Source organism: Poecilia reticulata, linkage group LG1 (genome assembly GCF_000633615.1).
Source record: "Poecilia reticulata strain Guanapo linkage group LG1, Guppy_female_1.0+MT, whole genome shotgun sequence".
Lineage (NCBI taxonomy): Eukaryota > Metazoa > Chordata > Actinopteri > Cyprinodontiformes > Poeciliidae > Poecilia > Poecilia reticulata.
In genome coordinates this window covers 18752064-18770633 of record NC_024331.1, presented here as the reverse complement: position 1 = coordinate 18770633, position 18570 = coordinate 18752064, and the positions used below count along the sequence as shown (strand labels likewise).

The following is an 18570-nucleotide window of genomic DNA, read 5'->3' as shown; positions in this document are numbered from 1 at the left end:
TACACAACCACTTTTACCCTCCCATGCATAATGATTGCTATTGTAGCTCGCTCTTCCAAACATGGAAATCATATATATATATATATATATATGGTTTCAGAAGCTTACAAAGCATGTTATTATCATCATCTGGGCTTTTGCAAATAGTTTAAAGTAGTGGTCTCAAACGTCAGTCCTTTTGGATGCATCTCTGCTTTAGCCCACCTGATTCCAATATTAGCTCATTAGAGCTCTGTAGAGCAGTGTTTTCTAACCCTTGTGAGGCAGTTTAGCCATGTACAAGTATGGGACACGTCTAACAGCTGCAGGACTCTGGCCCTCGAGGACTGCAGTTTGAGACCACCGCTTTAAAGACAGTTATCTCAATGGGTGGATTTTTGACTTTGAAGAAAATACATTTCAAAACATTCTTCATAATAAAATCATAATAAGATCTATCCTGAATGTACCTTGTCCCTTTCCCAATGATCACAGGATACAGGAATCATATAAGCACAAGCACCAATGCCTTCTTCCTGTCCATCTCTCTGCAAGTATAATAGAGTATTTGGACAATGCAAGTACTCAAACAGACTATTGTTAATACTAATAGAATGTTTGTTAATGACTATTAACAAACAGACTTACACAGGAAATGTTTAATCTGGTTTAATTTCAGACTATCAAAAATGATTATGTGTCTTTTAACACAATACACGATATGCATCTGCATATCAGCTTTTTTATTGGACTCTGCTGAGTCACTTTATGCACTGCCCCCTACTGGTTAACCTGTGTAAGGTCACAAAACAGCCAGCCAGAGGGGAAGAACCTTTAGGGATATCTGACCACTCAACAGTCTGAGATCAAAGTAACTAAGGCATAACCTTATTTTTTTCCCTTTTTTTTTCTTCTTTTTTTATGTGTACAGTTTGGATGAAATTATGATTAAAATTGAATAGAAATCAAATAGAAAATAGAATAATGGAAATTTCAAAATTTATACATGAAAGGGTTAAATGTCTTTATGATCTCTACTATCTATTATATATACCTGCTTGTCCTTGTTAAACAGAGGAGGATGTGGGTCGGGGGCCAGGAGAGCTGGTGCATATCTCCAGCAGTCACTGGGCGAAAGGTGGAGTAAGCCCTGCACAGATCAGTTCATCACAGGGCAATGGTGTGTGTATCCATGTTTGTTTGTCTTGAATACACATGAATACACACTCGTAGTTAAAGCAATTTAAGAGAGACACAATTGACTTTGCAATCTTGCTTTTGGACTGAGGGAGTGAGCCAGAGTTCCTGCAGAGAACTTACGCAGGCGCACTCCTCGCAGAAATACCACAGACAGGGATTGGAACCCACAACCTTCTTGTTGCAATAACAACTAATATGTTTGTTTGTTTTTTTCCAAATAGCACTTTGAACTATCATTGTCATATATTTGGCCACAAGCATGAGGCTCATACAGATTTTGAAACTTTAAGCAAACATATATCAAAAATAATTTAAAATCCACAGAGCAGTAAAATAGTTTCTTGTGCCAACATTACAATTGAGAGTAGGTTACCAAAATATCCCACTGACGTATAATAAACGGGCACAAAAAGAAACAATTTCGTCTCGTTAGTATGCTCTGTCCAACACAGAGAGCGGTTTGGTGGCAGAGCATGACATTTTTTAAATTTCATTTGCTAAAAGGTTCTCATAAATACTGACGACGAACGCACGCATGTTACCTTTTAAATGTCAGAAAAGGTTAAATGTTACGTTTTTACATTAAGGCAACGGCACACTGCGAGTGGACTCATTTCTTTGTCATGAATGTTAATGATAATGCTGGAGTGCAATAAGATTTGAATAGCATTGAAGCACAATTGATCTTTTTCTGTGTATTTTTGATGTTTGGCTGTGTGAGCCAAATATCAAAAAGACCTAAAAGGTCTCAAAGATTTCTGATCATAAACTTATATAGAGAAATGTTTCATCAATGGGGCGGGGGCACCTGTAAACTCCTTGATAACCGGCACATCAGAAGAACTTGATTTTTTAACTTTTGTTAATGTTAGATTCAAGATGAGATGCAACATTTGTTGCACTCATCCGCTATTTAGTGATAGATCTTAGGAAGGCCTTACTTAGGAGAAATTGAGCTGCCCTAGTGTTTAATCTTGACAGAACTCACACACAAGAGGGAATAAATCTCACTTTGCCTACAGCTTTGTCTTACAATTCATCATTTGATTAAATGGTTAGTTCATCTTCTGTCTCAGTCTTGACTTTGATATTGAGTTATAAGATGTTAAAAAAACTGGGAAATTGTTATTCTCACAAGGATTTCCAGAGCCAGCTATTAGGTACATAACTATGCACAGTCATATCAATAAATTTTAATATTATTAAAAAGTGAAATTATTTCAGTAAAAAAAAACAACATAATATTTAGATTAGCTTCACACACACTCATGTTTTCAAGCCTTTTTTCTGTCACATTATGATGATTTCTTGCTTACATCTAATGAAAACATGATTAAGATTAGAATAAAATTCTAACATTTTGATTTAGAAATCTGGGCTTGTAACTGTAGGACATGTTCACAGGTTGTCATTTTTTTAATGTACTTTTAATCTCACAAACCTCATAGGAACACATATTCTTAATTGATTGAATGTGAGTGTATTAAAGTTAACAAAGCATTGATGTAAGACAATTGTGAGCTCTGCTGCCTTGAAGCAAGAACGTCCTGGGCTTGACTCTTGGTTGGGGTCTTATTTTTCCAAATCAAAAGATTTGGTGACAAAAAGGTGGTTTGTCTCCAGGAAGGTAGATAATAAAAATAATAAAATAATTGTATTTTAAAAAATCTGAAGTTGTGCAGGGGAAATACATAATGAAAATTAAAACATGAGTAAACATGAGGGACATAAGGAACATAAGGTTATTCTAGTTGTGCCCTATTTGTCTTCCTGTTTAACATAATCAACAAATTGTGATATAAGAGAACCTGACATTAATATTCATGCTTTTGAAAATGCCCTTTGAACTATATAACAAAGTCAATTGTATAAATAAATAAATGAGTAACTAATTTCTGAGTACTTTAACGGTATTAGTCCTAAGGTGAAGGCTTCAGAAATTTTCCATTGTGACACTTATTTGCTTTAAAACCCACGGCACTTTCTGTGTTTAGGTTATAGAAGAACAAAAGGCCCCAATATGAACAATGATAGAATAATCAGAGTCTGACACAACTCAATCTATCTTGCAATGCCATAACTGCCTTATCTGAGATGTCATTGACAACCCACAGACAAGGGCATGAGTATCTCGACAGACACATTTTCTCTGGATTTCTAAAAAAAAAAAAGAAAGAAAAAAAAAGAATCATGATTTACTTTATTTCAGCAGAATTCATATTCTTATTTTCATGATGGAGCTAGTTCTGATATTCTGTGTTTTTTTTTTTTTGGTAAACTTCCCAATGCATTCAGGACACACATTTTCCTTGCCCATGAGACCACAATGACACTTTTTGTGGTCTAGCCATACAAGTGTATTGATGTATATATATTGATCCTTCAGGTGCAGAAAATCTCAGGTCTTCCTGATTTATCTAATAATGTCTAGTGTTAAGAAGCAGTAAGATCTTCTGTAATGTTTGAATTCTAGAGTGTGTTAAAGTGTGTCTGTGAAATGTTTGTTACCTTGTGGGTGTGTCATTGTAGCTGCCATTTTGGAACCCTGCTAAGAAGTACACCCGCCTCAAACCCAGCTCTGATATGGAGGGAGCAGTGATGGCTGGAGTTTGATTGGCTGGGAGTAAATTGAGAAGGTGGGGATAACCAGTATATAGATGAACTGCTGGATGTAGCAGAGAGACTGACTGATGGGAAAACTGCCATTTTGGACTGTGTGTGAACTATGCTGAAGGCTTTGATTATTGTACAGCCAAGTTTACTGACTTTTTCCTTCCACACCACACCTCTCAGTGTATCGTAATATGCACAGTTTGTATGGGAAAAATATCCATTAAAGTGGTTTGGATGGGCTATTATCAAATGTTACTGGAACATTTGTTTTTATTCTGTTTATCTTATACTAGACCTCCCTAGGTTCAAATTTATGTACTGAAAATGGTGCCAGGTACAAAGCTCCTTTGAGTCCATACTTAATGGATAGGGACAGAATAAAACAGCACTTTTCAGAATTTTACTTGTAGAAATTTAGAAAACAATTCCTCTCCATTTTAAAATTCAGTGGTAAATTATGATGGTCTATATGTCAATTCCAAGCAAAATACACTGAAGCCTGAAGTGCAACATGGGAAAAATATTAAAAAGATCTGTATGTGAAGGTAATTTGTTTTTTAAATATGCAGAAGATGACAAATGTTGTGATTTTTCTGTTTAAAGGGCTGGTGTTATGCATTTGATTGTTCCATTGAAGGTAACTTCAGCTGTTATAAAATGCTGTACATATCAAACATAAGTATGAAGAAATTTGACTTCACAATTTGACGTCTTTAAGTTGACCTGTCTCTTTAAGAAGCTCCTACTCTTTTCGACACTCTGCCTTCAGCACATCATCCCAACAACTCCATTCTGCTCTTTTTAACTTAGACTTAGGCACATCGGACTATGAAGTAGTTTGTGTAATATGCTCATTGTTCCATCAGTGTTTGCTAATTGCTGCTGCTGCTTGTTTGGAGGAGCTGAGAGGGGAAGTGCACTGTGAGGTGGAAGTTCAGCTGAACACCGCAGCTCCAAGAAGGAGCTTTTTGGGAGCAAGCTCTGGCTGCCACAGGAGATTCAATGATTCCTCACACATCCATAAAAGAATAAAAGCAACACTCCAGGCATGCGTTTTTTTAATGAGAGAATAACAATGTAATTTAACAAAATGCCACCCCTGCCTCCCCACCTCTTTTCCCAGCAAAAAAAAAAAAAAAAAAAAGTATAAGCTTCTAAGCTTCAAACAACTGCTGAAAAAAAGTTGCTTTTGGACAAAATTATAATTCCTTGTTTAAAGTTTTGGGGTTGAAATGAAAAAGCTCCCTTCTTTTAATGAGAAGCAGTACTCAGTGTGAATTTCAGATGCATGGTCCAATTATGTGTACACAGCCCACAATTCAGATGAAACACAATAATCAAAAAAGGATTGGATTCAGTTTTGGGTGAGTTTTAGTCTGTCCCACCTCGTATGAATCTGGTTTGTAATGTGTTTTCTACTTTTCATGCGTCCAGAGTAGTCAGCTGAACATTTTTGAGATGTTCTTTTCACTTACTAAGCACCAGGGTTTGGCTAAAATGGCCATGGGAAAAGCTAGTGGTCTAGTTTTTTAATGGATGCATCAGCTACACCAAAAGCTCTGAATAAAATCCCCAAGATTAATCGCTTAGTTCAACATCCAGCGGAACATGTTCTACATTTGAAGATACGTTTTACATAATTCTGTCTTTTAAGCGTTCAATTATAAAGCAGGTCTGAAAGCGTAAAATATCAGATGAAGGATCTGAGCACATTGACATGAGACAAATTCCCTCATTATTACGGCAAACAAAGGGGTCATGTGTAAGGCTTCCACCGGGTCTTTAATTAAATACTGAAATACCAACCAAGTCCAATCAACATTCATATATGAATTTACATAACATATAAATCACACCAGCATATGGCATTGTACAGAGTATGTACACATGAATACATTTACAAATATACCATTCTGCTCATCAGTCAATGTCGGTAACAAATACATTTCATATAACAAAGCACAATACAAAGAAAACGTTCAACTGTGAGTGCCCAAAATCCTTTCTCTTCTTTTTCTTTTTTTTAAACACTTCAGGTAGGTGGTCTGCAGGGGGCGCCAGACAAAAGAAGGGATGGGGATGGTACTGAAAAACGGAATCATTTTGCAAAAAGGAAAAAAAAAAACTAAAAGAGGAAACCTGGTGTTCTTCCAAGATATGCAGAAGTATCTACCATAACAAGTTATGTCAAAAACCAGGAATATTCACAAGCTTTTTTTTTTTTTTTTTTTTTAGAATACTGAGCTTGTTTTTACAGGGCATACAGGTGAGTGAGATTTTCCATGTTTATTCAATGGTGAAAGAAGAGGCTGAGGTGGTAGAGCAAGATTTTCCGGGGGCAAACTGTAGAAGAAGAACCATAAGGTCTGCTTTCAAAATCACTAAATTGTAAAACTATTTCTAATTGCAGACAAAACATTTTACAGTACAGTGCAGTGCATTCCAGGTATTACAATGGTATGTTTAATGTTCACAGCAACCATGAAATCATGTATTTCTCCAAGAAAACAATGAGAACTGAAAACTCACCTGACTGCACTTTGCATGTCAGTAGGTGCTGTAGATGTTTTGTAACCTTGAAGCAACATATAAAACAGTATTCTCAAAAACATTTCATAATAGTTGGGTGTTTTTTAGTGATTAGTTTAAATGGGGATTGGTCCATATGAGCACTTGTGGACAGTCAGTATCTCACTTGCAGAAAACAACACAGAGATCTCAGTTTGGATAACTTATTGGAGTCAGAGAGCAACTCAGAACTCAATGAACTCAAATAAAGGTGGATCTATTGGATTGGATTTTTTTATCAGTGATTCTTTGTTCATTGTTGCTGCTTTTGCATCAGTCAGTTTTTTTTTTTTACACTGAAGACTCTCTACACCTAGTGCCAGAGCACGACTCTTTTAAAACATCACACAAGTGATCCAAAAGCAATGCAAAGTGTCTGCAACAAATTAATCACCTAAACTACAAAAAAATATTTTTAGGTGGAAAATATTTAATAAAAACTGAACTGTCCCTTTAACTTACCTGTTTCCAATTGATAAAGGACCAGAAGGGCTTCTCATCAATAAATAATTTGTGAAATACAATTGTATGTGACAGTTTTTAGGAAACTGCAATAAATACATGAAAGAAAAAAAATTCTATTATCATTTAAATAATATACATTATAATTAAATGTAGAGATAATTAACACTTTAATTTATGTGTGAAAATCATGTCCTGTTTCATACTCCATTATCGATTCATTATTTAATATTTATTGTGCTGCTGCCCATTATCACACGTAATAGGTAAAATTACACAACCAAACTGTATATTAATCCCTGTTTGTACAGCAGCGTTAGCTCTGCTCTCTGACTTTAATGAATTATAGTCAATTCATCATGTGTTGCAAAACACACCTTTAAAACAAATACATAAATGGCAAAACATTTCTATCCTTTTTAACATAAGTTGAGTAAAAATTTGAATTATTTCCACATTTAATGTATTGAAAAAATATTGTTAAATATCCTTAAATATGCATATATTTATTTGCATTAATTACACTATAATTAATATGTTAATCTCATTTCTATAACTGATCACTTATATAAATATTTGACACCTCAGTTATGCATTTAAATATAATGTAGTACTGTAGATAAAAGAAAAATAATAATTGTCCGCAGATAAGTACATTTTCACCAAAATCTGAAATCTTAAGATCAATTTCACAAATTTACAAGAAAAAAACTTTACGTTTTAAATTGCAAAACAAAGGGAACACTTCTTCATAAAATGGGCACAAATTTCCAACAACAAAGCAAAGATATTTTCTGATATTATAAAGCCAAAAATTTGAAAGCAACAGAAGACAGAGAACTTTACTGACATTATAAAGTCAGACTTCTGTAACAAAAAGTGACGGAAGTCATCTAAGGCTTAAGTGGTAAATTTAGGAGATGCACAGTGTGGGTAGATCTGGGCTCCTTTCCTCTTTCAGAAAGATATCTCCTGAGTGTAGACCTGACATAAACACTTCAAATATGATTCAAAATGCACATCTCAGACAATGAGGGGGAAAAAGCGGCAAAATGGCTTCATCAGGTCTGAATCTGGGAGATGTCATCCTGATGCAGGAAAAGAGCCCAGATCTACCGCTTAAATTGTCCAGATGTGCAGCTCTTGACTTTATAATCTCAGAAAACTTCAGAAATATTTCTGATAAAAAAAATGAATAAAAAAAATCTAACATATTTCTGACTTTAGTTTTAATGTTTAAATTTGAACGTTAATCACAGAATGTAATTTCTGTTGCAAAGTGAAGAAATTTCAAAGTCTTTATCCAAGTAAATATGTAAATTAATCTAAGAAATTCTGAAAATATTTTGGCGGAAATGTACAGCTTTATTGTATTGAAGTTTGGCACTGTGACCTGTTAACTCTGGAACTACATCCATTTAGAAAAATCCAATTTTAAAATCTAATTTTGGCAAATTGAACTTCTTCTAAAAACAAACCAGCACCAAGTCTAATATTGTCCTCTATCAAAAACAGTAACTGCATTTCCGGTTGTGTGTTTCACAAGCAAGTGAATTAAAACACATTGACTGTGTTCACAATATTTGGACAAAACAAAAATGCAAAGCAAAGGAACAGATTTCTCTTTAGAAAAACAAATGAATCTTCCTGGTGTGGCTGGAGGCTGCCAGAGCCAATATGAGATGCAGTACATTTCCATAATACATCAGCACATGCACAGTTCAGAGAACTGAAATTGTGGGGTGAGACGACCGGAGAGTGCTGCCAAAAATATCCCCCTCGAGATTTGACTAAGTTCTTCTTGTTCACGGAGAGATGAATAGGGAAAAACCTCCTTTAACACTAAACTGTGTGCATCATTTTTGATACCACTCACAATAGGGCTGGGGGATGAGAAGGACAAAGTAAGGATCAGAGCAGAATAAGGAGGTGTCGTCACAGCAGAGTCTCTTCTCTTTAGGATGGTTTTTCCTCTCGTTGTCCTTTTTGTCTGCCCTTCACTGTTCTTTCAGTCAGAGTCTCCTTAGATTGTGCTCCTCTGTGCAGGAGCCTTTCCTCAAGGTAATATCATCCACAGCCATCTCCCCACTTCTGCCTCTCCCACGTTCCCCCTTCAAGATAACCTGTTGAACAGCAGGAAACAGGTATTTCTACTATGAAAAGGTCATCACGCTCTGATTATTGATAAAAGAGGTCACTAAAGCTTTTACATTACTTATACTGTCATATGCTAAATTTAAAGGGCATATTTTATCCTACTACAGAGCCATAAAAAAATTATTAATCTTTAAAATGTGCAGCACAAATCTCAATCAGCCCAACCGATCATTTTAAGGCAGTCGACCAATTTAAAATGCGTTTCTAATCCAAAATGAGGCTTCAGAGAAAGGTCTCTCCAGAACGTTATGAGAACAGACATTGGTGATGGGTGTGACTACCAGTCGTTTTATGAAGAAACCAGTTTTCCTCTCAAACGTGAATATGTCAAACCTATGGTCACTCATTCATGGGCAACACAGAATAAAATCGTGGAGTCATTCTTTTTACTCCCCCCAGATTCTGCCAACCACCAGAGGGTAAAGATTGCTAAGGAATCTGAAGACAACATTATTCATCTTACCCACTAAATAGTGTCTTTTTAAAACACAATGCTGACGAGAGGCAAAGCAGAAATTAAAATGTCTTCCCGACTGCTGACGAAAATTCATGGTTATTTTAAAAAATTGTTGGTAAAAAGCAGTTATTCACTGCTATCCACAAATTGTTTTTCAATCCCTGGACAGAGCACAGCTCCGTTATGTCCCCAAATTACTGCTTTCACCCAACATCTTTCCTGACTCTCTCCACCTTACTGGACACATTGCTGTATAGGCTGAACACTTTGTTCTTACTATACTTTTGAACATTGTGTTACATTAATTCTGACCAATCAGAAAGCACCTGGACTTGCTTAGGGCACATTTTGGAAAAATATCCTAAAGAAAAAGAAGACAATTGTTGCTGTTTCCACCTTCTTTGATTTCGAAGTAACCATTCCTGCACCATTCTTACGTAACTTACAGTTTGGTTCCCGTTTGCCATGCTGTCACTTTATTTTTTTCATGTTTTTTTTTTTAGATATATTTCTAAAAACATATTTTTCAAACACAATTTAGAAGAACAGTTGTAAAAAGAATGATTATTTCTCTTCCAAGTTAGATTATAGAGCGGGAATTTGTATAACTTTACTTACACTTTCCAGGCCTGTACCCCATAAAGTGATCTGGGTGTGCCTCCAGCCATTGCCCCCCGTTCGGCCCCACACTGCAGGACTGTACTGCTTTCCCTTTTTCACAAACACTTGAAGCATTCCCACATGGTGGCCTGCCAGCTTGTGCCGGAATGACAGGCACAAATTTCCGTCATTCCATGGCGGGGTGAGAGGAAGTACTAGCCGGGCCCCTCGTCCCGTCCTCTTGTTTCCCGTTTCTGGGATCGTGAGATACCATCCACCTGTGCGAGCAAATGAATGATGTAAATAAATAAACACCAACTGCCATAAACGGTCGGGTGTGATGGGAAAAATTAATTATATTGCCTGTTCATGTTAAATTGGATCTAGCACACTGTGCATGTCATAATTTAGAAATTGTGCGTTAATAATGTTGGTTTAATTGTACAAGGAGAAAAAGATGTAATTAAGCAAATGTTTCTAAATCTGAAAGTATTCATTGTGGTTGCAATACAAGTATGTAGTGTCAGCTATTGAAAGAGCTGCTGAAGCTGGATAAAAATGAAGGATCTATGGTAATAAAATAAGACTATACTTTATTACATATATTAACTAAATATGTATTGGTATTGGGAGTCCCCAGCAAAAGTCAACTCATGATATCTGCTTTAGTTCTTCTGTCTGAGGTAAAGAAATACGTTACAAGATAAATAATCAGAGAGTAAAATCAAAAAGCAGGAAAAATGCCACGACCTAAATCACTGAAGCAAATAGTCACACATGAAAACGGTAAGAAATCTGCAGAAGCAAGATGAGAATTTCTGAAGGTCTCTTAGCTGTATGTTGAGTCAGACAGTGTGCATAATTTAGAAAGAATCATAAAGTCATGCCTGTTTTATGCAGCTCAATGTAAAAAGAAAAATATTTCTCTGTACTGTGGGTGTCATGTTCTTCAACTTGGACTATCCCACAACTTTTTGCTTTTCATTTAACAATTACCTTTGAATTATTCAGAATACTTTTTAACTTTTGAGTTTTGCCATTTTTGCAAACAAAAACTCCACAAAATAATTTCACACTTTGATCTGAAACTGAGCTATTCCGTTGCCAGGCCAATTAGAGATTCATTTTTATTAATGTATGCATCAGAGCAATTTAAATTTAAAGCGCTTCTGGGTTAAAGCTGATAAATGCTGATGTGTATTTTCGCTTCTCTGGCAGAGCCACTTTACGGCTATTGTTAATTTCTGAAGTTGTAGTAAGTATCTGTTGAGGCTTACTGCATAAGTTATAAGTTCCATCAAAGTCAAAAGTATTTATCTGAGAGTGATGTTTGCCTTTGGGGGTCAAAAGGAAGGAGGCAGATAAAAAAAATACTCATTCAAGCATGACAACGTCAAGAAAATAGCATTTATAGCAGAGACACTGTGTAAACAGAAGGGAAATGGCCCTGAAGTATTTTAATTCTACATCAGTCAACAAGCTGATACTCACTGAAACGTTGCATCTTATTTACTTAAGGTCAGCACTTATGTAGTAAGATATGTAATTTGGTGAAAACACCCAGTTAGCTTCTTTAACTAACTGGACAAACAAGATGTAGAGACTTAGAAGAGATAATGTGGTTTTTAGACTTGTTGTGTCCTCTCAACATAATTTACCATGTCTTTCCTTATCTAATTTTATATTTATATTTGATAAAGCCTAATGCGTCAGCGATAGACCATGCAATCCAATTATCATCTAAATTTCTTTGTGAACCAAAGCACGAATCTTCAGAGGACAAATTACTTCCCTTAAGTCATTCTCATCTTGACCTGTAATTAAGCAGGACTAAACAGATTTTCTTTTCAATGCGCGCATGTGCATGCATGCCAAGCCTTTCTAAAATCCATGTATAAACAAATTATAAACAAACGTTAGTCCTTAAGTAGGGGAACTTTGGAGGATTGACTCCACTCTTCAATTACCTGTTGGATCAGGCGTCGTCTCCCAGTGCAGGTCTCCGTCTTTGTCGCTGATCCAACCGCAAAGACCGTCATCAAAGGAGCAGCTCAAATACCCTGAGTCTGAGAAACAGAACCGATTGTAAATGTCTGATTTCACGCCGTGTGCCTTTGACATCAACAGAAAAGAAAGCCGAACCTCTGGTGTGGTGAAAATGAAGTGATTTTGTTATTCATGAGAACATTTAATGCCTCCAGAAAAAGAAAAAAAAAACTCTGCATCTCAAACAGAAATTCATTAGATAAAGGAATTCTAGAGCAAAGATTCACAAGTGAGTCTAAATTATGTGTTATCCAAATCCAGATCAGTTGGAAGGGAATACAGTCATACTTAATAAATTAAAATATGTGTTCTGATTAGGCTCATTTCTTATATTGAAGGCTCTTTCTGAAAATACATTTTCAGCATGTATAATACTTTCGAGTCATCAAGCTCACATCAATACGTTACAAATATACTTTTTTATTGGTCTCATGTAATATTCTAATCTGAAATGTCATGTGGCTGTAAAAAGAAAAATCTTAATTTTTAATGTAAAAACAGGTTTGAAAAAAAAAATTGTGCATTTGCGGTACAATTTAATATTCACAGCTTTTACAAGATCTACATATTCTTTTTGATATGACTGAAAAAATGCGGATCAAAGAATAAACTATCCATAAAAGAACAGGAAGTGAGGAGAAAGTTGGTCTCCGATATGTCTCTACTAACAACAAAAAATAAAATACTATGAATCCAAAGCAACACCAAACCGAATCCTCAGACCATTTAATCAATATTTTTCCCTTGGTATTAATAAATCACATCAAGCTCACATGACTTCACAAAAGCTCACTAATGATATTGGGTACAATTGTGCATCGAGTCTTGCTTGATGCAGAGGCCTGGAGCAGAAAACTAATGTGCTTCCAATCAATTCATCACTGAAGCAGCGAGACGAGCGGAGTGTGAGAAGCAGGCCATTTTGGCAGTGTCTCGTAGGCAGTGAGCCATCGCTTAAGCGACACGTCCAGATGCCAGGTGTCACCCCCTATTAAAACACACCTGGTCCCTATATTAACTTCACCTTGGCAAGAAAAACTCCAGGAGTTTGTTTCAGTTACACTTGGTCCCAAAGCTCGCGTTTGCTATTTTCTGAACCCTGTGTGGTTTGTCATACATGTCATGCTTACCTGGGTCATCCTTGGCTTCATCTGCTGTATTGCCGAGCTCAATGTCAAAGTCTGTGTCCAGAACAGTGTTGTGACCATTATTCCTAGGGACTGAGGAAAGAGGCATGGGTTTAGATAAAGGATTGAATCAATATAATATATTGATTCAATGTGCTCTGCTTGGAGCTGTTGTATGACTTTGCTACCATTACACAGAAAACTACTTTACAGGGATAAATCAATGTCAAAGTTGAAAAACAACAGGTGCCAAAGTAGCTTCTTCAAAATTCTTCAGGTGATGCAGACCTGTGTTGTGTTACACGGAGCCACATGTCTCATTTCATCATCACTCGTCTGGCTTTCTATGAAAATCAAAACTGAGTAAAGGACACTTCTGATTGCATACGAAGTCCTCAACAGCCTATTTTTACCCATTGCCTACTATCCTACAAGGCAACTTCATCCTCCAGATGCAGGCTTTCTTGTCAACCCTAGAAAAGTCAAAGCAAGAATGGGAGACTTTTAGTTTCCAGGCTCCTTTACTCTGGAATTAGCTTCCTTTTTTTTTTTTGGGTAAGGAACACCGGAACTCCAAGCTTTTTATTCTATTTATTTATTTACTTTTCAAAGAAGCTGTAAGCCTATCATGATATTTATTTATTTCCTTATTAGTAATGCATACTTCATAAAAAAAATGTCTTCAGCTTACATTTTGGCTTGCTTTATGTGCCTTTTATTTACTGTTCTTAACTTTAATTGATTTATATTATTACTTTGCATTTCCTTGCTTTGGGAATTAGTCTTTTTATATACCTTTTATCTTAAAATTGCTACTAAGGCTTGATAAAGAAAGAATGTTTTCTTTTCTTTTCTGCTGTCTGCTTTTTCTTGAGCAGAGTGCTTTGAGTTTTATTTGTGGTTCAAGGTGCTTTATAAATAAAGATGAATTAAATTGAATGGAGTAAATCTCATGTGGTCATGATTCCTGCAAAATGAGACCTGACCTCCTCTCTCAGTTAGCCATGATCAGGGGAAAAAGTCTTTCTCCACCTCGACAACAGAGCGAGTGAGAAGGCAGGTTTTCAGAAACACCTCTGTTATAAGCTCTTCTAAGGTTAAGCAGATTGAGACGAGGTGGATTTGCTCGTCTGCAGGGACTTCAGTTCGGTAAAAGAAGCCTGTAAAAGATCTTCTCTCTGGGAATCATGGTCAGAATGACTCCGTTCTTTCACCATTACTCCTTCTTTCACTTCCATAGCTCTCATGCTAAAAGTCAGTTTGTGTCTTTTGTGTTGTTTTTCTACGACACACAGGAACAACGTAGCCTCCGTCTTTCCCCACTAAGGCCAAACTGCACAAGGCTAAGCTGTTATGAAAGGTGAACCATTTTTTAGTCTTCTGCAGAAAGACAGAAGGTTTTTTTATAGATAGCAAAATGTATATATTTGAGAGACTTTAAAATCAAAATTTTAGTAATATCAAATTATCAAAAGCTTGTTTTTGTATAAGTCATCTACGAATTGACTGTGTAATATTGAACTAATCCTTCGAATTCCTGAGCACGTGCCCTGAATCAGTCTGTCGTCTTGTAGGTTCATGACCACCTGGCAGAGTGCAGAAGTCGGTCAACCGAAGAAATCTGAGAGTGGGAGAGGTCATGCATACACCAGGCTCTCCAGCAATCCTCGGTATCCCGTTCTATCTCTGTGTGTGTGCCTGTGTGTGTGTGTGTGCGTGTGTGTGTCTAGGTTTCAGTGTCAAGATAAAGCACCCTTTTCTAATCTTGCACACAGAATGGATGTAAAGCACATTGAAGAGATCGGACGAGAAAATTGTATTATATTCTCTCCTACAGTGTTCCTGTAGCAGTTTTCCAGAAAAAAATCTGATTAAAACACTTTGCTAATCACAAGTAATTGATAACTTAAAATACAAAGGTTTGTTCGGATATTTTTCCTCTAAGCTTCTGCTTACAAGTGGGAAGGACCAAAATTAGCTGGTCAGCAGGCCTGGGTGACCAAGAGAGACTGTAGCAGTGAAGAAGTTCTGTTAAATTAGGCAGGGCAAGGCTGTTTAAAACCTTAAAAACAAACAAAAGAATTTTAAAAGGAACTCTAAAATATGCAGGCAGCCGGAGGAGAGAAGCCATGACAGCGGTAATGTGCTCTCTCTGACATGTTCTTGTTTAAAGATGTGCAGCAGCATTTTGCACCAGCTGCAGACGTGTAAGTGGAAACTGGCTGACTCTGAGACAGAGGGAATTACAATAATTCAGCCATGATGAAAATGAAGGCATGGATTACTGTTTCAAACTGCATTGCATTACAATTATGACATTTCCTGGATAGGCTTTGACCTTAAAAACGTGTATAAATACATTTTTGTCAAAGTGAGAATCACCATCTACAAATCTATGGTTAATAAAAAAAGAGCATTCATCATGTGTTTGTGCTAAAAACTTAGAAATGTTCCAAATGAAGCAGGCCAGTGAAACTGGTGCAGCAAGAGTTAATAAGCTTATGGACTGTGATTTGTTAAGAATCATATCATCAGCATACAGTGATATAATACATTGTCCTAGTTGCATTTCTCAGAGACCAAATCTCTCCAGTTAGGAAAAATATTCAAATGTATTGAACTATTTGCAATTCCTTAAATTCAGTCAAAATAAACCGACCCTTATGTTGGTTGCAGATGGCATAACATACAAGTGAGAAAGCACTTCACTGACTTCCTATTTGTAACAGGACAGATTTTGCAAGGCTTTACCAACATCTCAGGACAGGAAATGGGCTGACCGTACATCGACAGTACTCCCACCCCATTCAGTAGGACTATGCAGCCATGTATATTTGTATATGCCATGTAGATGTAGAGGTTCATGTAGTATATGTTTTTGGTGTACTTTAATGTCATTGTACAGGACTTGCATAAATTGTGCTTAAATAAAATTTGTTTAAATAAATAAAATGTCATTGGTGCTATAAAACGCTGCTTCATTTTATGTTTGACTGTTTTCATCTTTCCACAGAGTCCAAACTTTTGAAAAGGGATTTTATGTTAGGATTCCATTTGCTGTTTCTAAATGCGGACCAAAGATTTTCAGCTGAACAGATGCAAAATAGTCAACTTTAATTAAAGCTTGCATCCCTAAAAGACTGTTTTTATGGAGCTTAAATAATCAGTTGCTTTTAGTCAAATGGAGGGGACTTTTTTCTTTTTTTTCAGAACACAGAGGGTGTTAAAAGGGTTTTAATTGTCACACAGGATTGAGGATTTCTTATCCTGTGGGGGGTGCACTTTCAAAAAAAGGCACATTTGAGAAATTTACTTGTTTGCTTTTTGGTTGAGAGCTTTGATGCTAATCTTGTGTCTGTGCATATAGAAACTGCAGTGGAAAAACATAAATAAAAAAGGAACAAGGGGTAAGAAAAAAGGAGCAAAGTAAATACATTTTGCAAAAGAAAAACCTGTCATAAAATATAGAATGTACAGAGATAAAAGAAAGGATTGAAAATGTTGACTATTTTCTCGAGGGAAAAGATTATTTCTTACTGGGTTATTAACAAGACATTGGGCTGTTGACATGAAAGTCACACTAGATGATGGTAACAAGCCAAGAAATAAAAACAAATACGTTCTTAAATTATGTGTAATTAAGATGAAGTGCAAGAGGGTAAAATATTAAACACAAGAGAATAATCCACTACAGGGCATGAAGAATCAAGAAAGCAGGCAAAATCTGTGTAAAATGTATTTTTAAAGTAATCATGCAGTGTATCCTATACAAAACAACATCAGCTGGTTTAGTCCTAACTGACGGCCTAAGAAGAGGTTTGTCTTTAGGTATCACACGAGACGCAGCCTGTCATGTAGTTGTAAATTTACGAATGAGGGAACCATAATCCAGAAATGAAGAGAATACCATAAACCAGTCACGTCCAGAAGTTACTTTTGCAATTTCTGATAGAAGAGTAAAAAAATAACAGAGGAGTTGTCCAAAAGCTCATGTTTTCCATTGGCTGAAAAACATGGGATGAACAAGAACAGTGGTTTTAAAGAGGACACTAATTAATGCACTTAACCACCTCTAAGCAGGCTCCTGGCACCCTGCTAAAAAGAAACTATGATGAAGTTTCCTTAAAGTTTGCTGCAGGCCATTTGAAAAAGCCTTAAAAATACTGGGAGACGATAATCTGGTCAGATGAGGCCAGTATTGAAACTCTTTGTGTCCAACTGGACGTACCATGTTTGGAAGGGGAATGGTGTCGCGTGAAACTCCAAAAATATCAAACCATCAGTAAAATTCGGCAGTCGAAATATCAGCTGGGTATAAAACATTTTTCATGGAAAATATGACAGAAACATTAATGTATTGTTTTGTGAATTTGTATATCTCAAAAATCATTAATATGGAGATGTTGACATCTCCAAATAAAAGCACTCTCATTCATCATTCAGAGTGCACAAGTGCATTCACGCATCCTGTTCTCCTGAAAACACTTGTTGACTTGCACAAAGAGACACTCGTTTCATTTCTGATTTCTGATTAATTATTTGAATAATAACCCTGTGCTATGTCCCCTCCCTTCCCATTTTCTATTCATCATATCACCTACAGGAAGCTCTGCTTTCTTGAATTACTCTGCTGGGGTGAAAACTATTAGACTTGATGTCTTCCTCAAGCTGTGTGGACAGGTGCTAATGCAATCTTCTTTCCCTATTCGGTTTTCTAATTATGAGGTGCCATCTGGCAAGACGAATGGCAACCAGAGTGTCTAATCCCTTTTTTTAATATTGAACTGTTTCATCTCAGCAGAAAACCGGTGTAACATCTGGGTTTTAAGCAAACTACTCTTTATATAAGCGAGAAAAGTTGAGCTAATCCATTATTTTATCTTAGTATATTTGAATTATTTTGTTATATGTGTTGTCAAGAAAACCCAAGATCATCCCACTTCCCCATGCCAGATATTTTAGTTTAACAGTAACAATAAATGAAGATACCTTCAAAATTAATCACACAAGTAACATCTAGACCCAACAATAGACTCAAATTTCAATAAAATCAATCTGGTTGTGTGTTGTTTTTGTCTCCTGGAAACGTTGCTTTAATTCTACTTCCTTTTTCTATCTAATCATAAGAAATCGTAGTTAGGTAGAAAGTGTGTCATAAACCAGGAACAAAACGAACAGGAGAGCATAGATGACCAATGTCTTATTTGGAAACAGATTGTTGAACAACTTAAACTTTTCAAAGAAAAGGTTGTGCAGGCAACGGATGTAGATGGACCGTTGAGCAACCCTGGGTCATTAAGACAAACAATTCACAGGAAGAAGGGTGGAACATCTGGATGGAGTTCATCAGAAACCATATAT

The 18570-nt window shown here is 36.2% G+C and overlaps 1 protein-coding gene across 4 annotated transcripts in view; it reads right to left on the bottom strand.

Annotated features, from left to right (window-relative positions):
• Positions 1-5555: 5555 nt before the first annotated feature.
• The window catches only part of npnta (nephronectin a), a 59328-nt gene continuing 46313 nt past the window's right edge, over positions 5556-18570 (bottom strand). For all 4 annotated transcript variants that reach the window (XM_008412137.2, XM_008412146.2, XM_008412155.2 and 1 more), the window contains 4 exons: positions 13213-13302; positions 12004-12102; positions 10055-10314; positions 5556-8945 (listed from right to left, as the gene is read on the bottom strand). In XM_008412137.2, coding sequence (XP_008410359.1) covers positions 8835-8945; positions 10055-10314; positions 12004-12102; positions 13213-13302 — 560 coding nt within the window. In that variant the 3' untranslated portion in view covers positions 5556-8834. The remainder of the gene's footprint in view (positions 8946-10054; positions 10315-12003; positions 12103-13212; positions 13303-18570) is intronic.